Raw genomic sequence first — 8,439 nt, 5'->3', positions numbered from 1 at the left:
TGATTAATTGAATCAATGCTAAGGGAATCACTTTGCACACCTTCTTAAAATATTCATAACAGCTAAGATCATATTTTTCAACAAAAGATGAGAAGGTTAAAAGATACTCATGAAAATCTAAAAGATCCTTTACAAAAATAATACCTTTTTCATATCAGTCTTTTTTAAATATTGACTTCCTACCAACTGTGATTGCCCTAGTATTCCATAAAGTTGATCCATGAGGAGAGAAGTTATGTTGAAATACCATTTTCCAGAACTGAAGAATTTGTTTGTGGAAGTACGATAGTTTAACTGGAATCTTACTAATTTCAAAGTCACACTTCACAAAGAATTCAATTCCTCCCTCTTCTTCTTCTTTCAGCTGCTCCCTTTAGGGGTCGCCACAGCGGATCATCTGCCTCCATCTTTCCCTATCCACTGCCTCCTCTACTTTTACACCAACCATCTCCATGTCCACCTTCACTACATCCATAAACCTTCTCAGAGGTCTACCTCTTCTCCTTCTACCTGGCAGCTCCATCTCCAACATTCTTTGACCAATATATCCACTATTCCTCCTCAACACAGGTCCAAACCATCTCAACCTGGCCTCTCTGGCTTTATCTCCAAACTGCTCCACCTTCACTGTCCCTCTGATCTGCTCATTTCTAATCTTGTCCATCCTTGTCACTCCCAACGAAAATCTCAGCATCTTCATCTCTGCCACCTCCAGCTCAGCCTCCTGTCTTTTAGACAGAGCCACAACAACCATAGACAGAGTCTCCAAACCAAACATCATAGCAGGACTACCGTCTTGTAAACCTTCCCTTTCACTCTTGCTGCTATCCTTCTGTCACACATCAGCCCTGACACCTGTCTCCACCCACTCCATCCTGCCTCCACCCTCTTCTTCACCTCTTTTCTACACTGTCCATTGCTCTGGATGGTTGACCTAAGATATTTGAAGTCATCCACCTTTACGACCTCTACTCCTTGCATCTTCACCTTTCCACCTGCCTCCCTCTCATTCAGACACATGTATTCCGTCTTGTCTCTACTGACCTTCATTCCTCTCCTCTCCAGTGCAAACCTCCACCTCTCCAGACTCTCTTCCACCTGCTCTCTACTCTCACCACAGATTACAATGTCAAAGAATTCAATTCCTCCCAGTTTCTTACAAATGGAACCAGGAAACCACATTGAATTTTGTTGCATAATAAAGGTTTTTAGCCATGTAGTCCTAAATACACTGACTATGGCTTCAAAGTCAAATGCGTTAACACCACCCTTGTCATATTTTTTAACTAATTGGGACCTTTTAATATAATGAGTCTTATTTCTCCAAATAAAAATAATAAAATAATAGCTGAAAAATAATAGAGTTGGCTTTCCTTATATTTTGTGGTGAAGTATACATAGAATGACATGGATAGACAACCTTGGAAATACTGTCTGCTTTTGTCAACAGGTTTCTTCCAAAAATAGTCAAATCCCTTGTCAACCAATGGCTAAGACTTTTTTTCATATCTACTAAGTGGTCTGAGATGTTAACATCTTCTTTTCTAAATACATTCTTAGATACTAATATTCCTAAATATTTAACCTAATTTTCAACTCTGATTGATGAAATGTTTTTATGTATACAATTATGAATGGGAAGAATCTCATATTTTTTAATGTTAAGTCCTAAACCCAAGGCCTTGGAGAATAGCTCTTTTAACCATTAAATATTTTTTCAAAAACAATGTAGTATCATCAGCAAACTGACTAATCTTGTATTCTTGATCAAAAATTTTAATTCCTTGCAACTCGGGACTATTATTGATTTGAAGGGCTAATAATTGAGTAGTCAAGATAAACAATTTTGGGGAAATCAGGCAACCCTGACAAATGCCTCACTGGATCTTAAATCTAGAAGTAATTTAAAGTAATCCCCGGATTTAAAGAAATTGAGCTATAGATATCATTACAAAACATCTTAATTAATCCATAAAAATGATCCCCAAAACTTAAAAACTTTAAAGCATCTAACAAAAAGGTATGTTCAAGTGTATCGAATGCCTTGTAAAAATCAAGGAACAAAATCAGGAACACAATTATTTTCAATATAGTCACAATAATCTAATATGATTATGAATGTTTCTCCCCTTAAAAAAGGCTGATTGACTTTCATCAATCATATCTTTCAGTCCTCTATTCAATCAGTTAGCAAAGACATGAGCTAAAATTTTATAATCAGTGCATAGCAGAGTGATGGGTCTCCAGTTATCCAAAAAATGTATATCTCTATTAGGTTTTGGAATTAAAGTAATTATTCCTTGTTTCATTGTATTAGAGAGATTACCTGTGGAGATACATTCTAAGAAAGCTTTGTACAGCATGTCTATAATATCTTTCCAAAAAAACCTATAAAATTCAGTTGTTAGCCCATCCAAGCCAGGCGACTTCCCGGAAGACATTTTCAAAATAGCCTTATCTAACTCCTCAATCTTAAGTTGTTTTCCCATAAATTGTTTAAAATCTGCATCAATGACTGTATTAAATTCTTTTATAGCATTTAAAAAGAGAAAGCAATTTGTTTCAGAATAATTAGATTTGTACAAGTTGCAATAAAAGTCATGTATTTCTCTATCAATTTGGCTTTTGCCCTCACAAGCCGATCCATAGTCTGTTTAGTAATCTTCTTCTTTAATTGCCTTTGTTTTTCAAGATAAAAAAAAAGAAGTATTTTTCTTCCCTTCTTCAATCCAGTGAGCTCGAGAACGTACAAAAGCACCCCTGGTTTTTTCTAAGTATAAGTCACTATAACTCACTCTGTAATTTATTTAATTCAACAAGTTCCTCGGGTCTTTTCACAAAGACCATTAATATTATTAATAATATTAAGTAGTTTTTGTTTTTTAAATTTAGACAATTTTTTACTCGTACGAATTGCCACTTCTCTTATCTTAAATTTAAACCACACCCATTTACTTACAGGTGATGTTTCTAAGGCATTGATTTCCACTACCAATTGTCTAACATCTTTGCAGAAAGTCAATTCTAGAACTTAGACCATTCCTAGTGGAAGTAAACCAGGAAAACTGTGAAGTCCAAGGATTTGTAACCCTCTAGTAATCAATCAAATTTGCACTATTCATCAACTGAACAATCAGATCATCAACCTAAGTAGATTTCTGTCTAACCAAATATTGGGCACCAAATTAAAATCACCCCCAACTATAATTTTATCAGTTGAATAAGAATACTTATTATCTGTAATATGTTTACATAAGTCAGAAATCAATGTCCTGTTTTTGCCCCTTTCATTGTAGCCTTAGGCACACACTAGGATAAAGTTTTTGTCATTAATTTATGTTATCACAATCAATCAATGCCCATTTGTGTCATTAGTATGAAGTATGTGCTAGTACTAGTATGATTCTGTTAAACAGAATCATAACACTAGCTGAGTGTGATGTTCCATGACTGACAAACATGGAATCGCCCCACTGTAACTTCCAAAAATTCACATCATATTTAACAGAATGAGTTTCTTGTAGAAAAACACAAGGGCTTTTTGCTCCTTACAAAAAAGAAAAACAGCTTTTCGCTTCACATTGTTTTTTAGTCCCCTAGCATTTAACAAAATAAAAGATAATATGCTTGAAATGTTTTTAAGTAGAACACTGAATCATATGATGCGCAAGAATGAGAGTTTTTTCCTATGTACAATCAGAATAAGGTACATTTTACTTTTAAGACTTGTCAGGTGAATCAGAACAACAAACGTTTAAAATAAAGAACAGCTGTCTATGTAGGGTCGACTCTTCGGTTGTTGATCAGCGCATATCCATCCTTCAGGAAAGCTCTCTGCCCTCTCTGTCTGGCATCCCGTATTAGCGGCCACAGTTTCTTGCGAGCTTCCCTATCCTCTTTAGAGAAATCTTCTTTAAACTGGATATGCTTCTGACAGACCATGGCATCCCAGGATCTCTTCCAGACGTTGTCTTGAACCGTTTTCACCACAAACTGGATTATTATTGACTGCGGAGCGTTGTTTGAAGTTGCGAGATCACTCTTTTTACCCAAGCGATGCACAATGTCGACCATCTGTTGAAGCCGCTCCACTGAAATGGGCACCACTCTTGTCAAAATGCCAATGACAACCTGTCTGGTATCCTCCCCATCTTTTTCAGCCAGGCCGTTTAATCTCAAATTCCACCTCTTTTTGTATTGAGCTTGTTCTGTCACAGATTCTTTAAGCCATTTGATTTCCTCTTGAAGCTCACTTACTTTTTTCCACAGCAACTCAATGTTTTCCTTGTTCTCAATAATAGTGGCAGTGTTCTCCTCAATCCTTTTCTCAAACTTACGCAGAAGTTCAGTCTGTGTATCCATCTTCTTCGTCAGTGAATTCACCACCAGCAGAATGGTCTCACCATTACAATCACTGTGAAGGTTTTTGTTGCCTTTCTTATACTTTTTAGGATGGGGGGAATTAATTGGAGTGTGTGCCTGTTTGATTTTCTCAGCCTTAGACATCTGCTCATCAATTTCACTGTCTTTCACCTGTGTTTCATGAAGTTGACAAAAACTTGTGGAGTTCATATTTGACAAAAAATCAAACAAAAAAACCCCACAAAACTCACAAAACTTTCAAACTAAGTCGCTGTGTGTAGCAAAATGCACACAAATTTGTACTCAAGGACTGAAAGAAAAAACTATTCACACCAGAGCCTGCAAAGTGCAACTGCTCACTCTGCCACCTTGCACGCTTGCCCCCCACATTAGACCTCACACACCTATGGAACATACTGTGAATTTATCACCTTTTCCTGTGTGCAATAGTAACGAGTAACAAACTGTAAAAAAACTTCTAAGTACTTAACAATGTTAATCACTTGCTTGTTTTCTTGTTACTTCTGTTTTTCTTGAGTGCCTTGCTGTCCTTTTGCCGCTGTAACACTGAGATTTTCCGCATTGTGAGATCAATAAAGGATTATCTTATCTTATCTTATTAATAGTGACAAGCGGCGTCTCGCTAGAATTCATAATGCAAACAGACAAGTGACTCAGAAATGACATCCACATTCAATGCCCCACACACATCTCGTACAGGTCAGTGCAGCATTCTTTAGCTTAAAGTAACTTCAAACACTTTACTTTAAAAAGTAGGATACCTGCTGTTAAGTTTCATTACCAATGCAATTAAACAGACTTAGTGAACAGACTTAACAATAAAAAGTCAGTAAAACAAAAGTGAGAGAACATTGGTAAACTACTGCTCTTGGTAACACACTATTCAGTGAATGCCCAGAAAGTGTGTATGCATGAAATCAGAGAGCAGTTTGAAATAGAAAACTGTTATTAACAAAACAGCGCAAAACCACAAGACTAGTGGACTAGACTTTTGGGATATTGAACAGGGCAGCATATTTTTGTCGAGCAACCAGTTATGAAGAACACCATCTTTAACCATCTTTTTTTATGCTGAAAAGAGCACTACCACTACACCACAAGGGCTGTAGTAGGCTGTAAAGAGGTTGAAAAGCCGGTATGCTAGGTAGTGGGAAAATAAATTGTGGGACTGGCACACAAAAGAGATGCTTAAGATCAGATTGCTCAAACAAAAAACCTCTATAAAAGGGAAACTAAAAAGAACACAAAACCACCCTCAAGCTCGAGAGGGCATAAGCACCCAGCTCACCAACCTCCAACCTCACCAACCTTTATCCAGCATTCCCTTGGTGCAAGTGGTCAGTGCTGATTTTCGCTTGGGCTTCTGGAAGCCTAGCAGCTTTCCTGGCATGACACCCAGGCCCCCTATTGGTAGCTGGAATCTTAGACTGACCCCTTACTTAAATGCTATAGTAGGAAGCATAAGTTATGTTGCAGACGTAGCCATCAAAATCCAACAATCTGTCCTGAATTGTTATATATTATAATGGTTTGATTACTATAAGAGAATTTCAGTATTACTTGCAGAGTATTAGAGAATACATTATTGTTTTTTTAAAATGACTATTAATGTGTAACAGTACAGCATTCAACCTTGCCTACAGAGATTTGTGTTGTTTTTTTTTTTGGAAGTGTGCCTTTGAGGATGACGTAAACATGGGTCAGTTATAAATGTGTGATCTGTCTTGAAATTATGCTCCACAAGGTTTTGTCGTACTGCAAAGGGTATGGTATGAAACCATTACAGTTCTGTTCTTTATCCAAAATTTTGTTCTCTTAATTCAGATGTAGTTTTACAGAGATTGTCATTTGCTATTAATTTATTATTAATGTTACAAATGTTGCAAATTCTGTCTTTTTTTTTGCATTTACATTTTGATAATTTGTAGTGTGATGAACTGCTTGAAGGATCTTTAACAATTCTATCTTCCATTTTATTTATGATCAGTCTTCTCCTGACATGAATTCCATCATGCCCCTTGACAATACAACATTAATTCGTCCCCCTGGATTTTACATCAGTGGATTGTCCAACATGCCACATGCAAACTATTACTATATGTTTTTGTGTTTTGTGTACGCTGTGACTGTTTTAGGGAATTCTTTTATAATAACAACTATATATCTGGCACGCACTCTGCATACAGCAAAGTATGTAGCTGTTTTTAATCTGGCCTTGTCTGATCTGTGTGGAAGCTCTGCTCTCATTCCAAAGTATGCAGAAATGTTTTTGGTTCAGAACCAGTACATATCTTATGAAGACTGTCTAGCCAACATGTTTTTCGTTTTTCTTTTCATGACCATGCAGTCATACACTCTGCTTGCTTTGGCCTTTGACAGAGTAATTGCTATATGTTTTCCTCTGAGGTATCATGCTATTGTCACTAAAACCACAATGACTCTGATCATTGGAGTAATGTGGCTGTTGTCTGTATCCCTTGTTACCATGCTTGTAGCTCCACTTAACAGACTGTCTTTCTGTAGATCAACCACAATAGCCAGTTACTTTTGTGATAATGGTCCTACCTACAGACTAGCTTGCAATGACAATTCTCTTAGTTTCAAAATGGCTTATGTTTACATTGCTTTTGTTATTTGCCTTCCATTGCTGTTAGTTACTTTCTCATATGTATGTATTGGTGTTGCACTGCTTAAGATCTCACATGGTGCTGAGAGGATCAAAGCTTTAAAGACCTGCACTTCCCACCTCATTTTAGTGGCCATGTTTTATCTCCCAATATTTAGTGTTTACATGACTGCTCTTACAACATACATTCATCCAAATACTAGAATAATCAACTCTGTCCTAACACAAGCAATTCCACCCATGTTAAACCCCATTATATATTCTTTGAAGACAGAGGAGGTATTGCAGTCTATTAAAATACTCTATAAACGGATCAAGGTGAATGTTGTTATGGAACAGTCTGTGAAAAGCATTGCAAAAAATTGAAACGATATATAATATTGCTAGTTTGGATTACTGGCATGAAACAGAGAATTCCATACTGTTTTGTTTTATTCTATTCTATGGCTCCATTCAACCTTCCATTATAATTTCTTTCATTATTATTTAAATAAGCGCATGATTGTAGTTTAATGTGCTGAAATATTTGTATTTAAATTAAGAAGTTTTAAATAAAGTACTGTACACTGATCAAATGTAAATGAAAATATGTTTCAAACCCCACTGGCTGATAATGTTTGCCTTTATTTTCATCAGTACAAATAGATGAAACTAACATAGAGGGGGCAATTGCCATGCAAAGAAACACACACTCACACACACACACACACATATGCACACACGCACATGCACACACACACACACACACACATGCACACACACACACACACACACACACACACACACACACACACACACACACACACACACACACACACACACACACACACACATTTTCTAAGCCGCTTCTCCCTCATTGGGCGGAAGGCAGGATACACCCTAGACAGGTTGCCAGTCCATTGCAGGGCAGACAGACAGACATACACATTCAACGAAACACACAGTACAATTAAAAAAATATTTTTTTTTAGTTTATCATATACTTCCTTGTGTTCTTCGAAAAACAGCTGTCTTTAGATTTGGAAATAAAAAAGTTCATTCAGGTTTTGTATGTGTGTTTAACCCTGTCAATTATTCCTCTGTAGGAAAATATATTTTTCATGGTATTTACTTTATGCTATGGACCACCACTCTTATTGCTTATATCAAAAGAAGTGGCTAGGGTAGGGAGTGGTTATATTGTATGGACATCATGATTTGCTTTTTAAAACTTGCTTTATAAATAGCCTTTGGTTACACATAGAACTGGGCCATATGGTTAAAAATGTTATCATGATAAACAAAATTCATATCAGACGATATCGTTACATATAACGATAAATGTCAAATCATTATTTCTTTCAAGTTTGAAGGCTGATTTTTTTTCTACTGGGTGGTTAATTGCTGTTTAAACTATCCTTTGTGGTCGGAACATGACAAACACTCACCAA

General features: G+C 36.5%; 1 protein-coding gene across 1 annotated transcript; it reads left to right on the top strand.

Moving 5' to 3' along the window:
- The first annotated feature begins 6,364 nt into the window (after positions 1 to 6,364).
- Positions 6,365 to 7,375, top strand: LOC108439218 (olfactory receptor 1F1-like). The gene has a single exon (XM_017717487.2). It carries the CDS (start codon positions 6,383 to 6,385, stop codon positions 7,373 to 7,375), a length of 993 nt encoding a protein of 330 aa, XP_017572976.1. The 5' UTR covers positions 6,365 to 6,382.
- Positions 7,376 to 8,439: the final 1,064 nt, after the last annotated feature.

Source organism: Pygocentrus nattereri, chromosome 18 (assembly GCF_015220715.1).
Source record: "Pygocentrus nattereri isolate fPygNat1 chromosome 18, fPygNat1.pri, whole genome shotgun sequence".
NCBI classification, from domain to species: Eukaryota; Metazoa; Chordata; class Actinopteri; order Characiformes; family Serrasalmidae; genus Pygocentrus; species Pygocentrus nattereri.
This window is presented reverse-complemented; position numbering and strand designations above follow the sequence as displayed.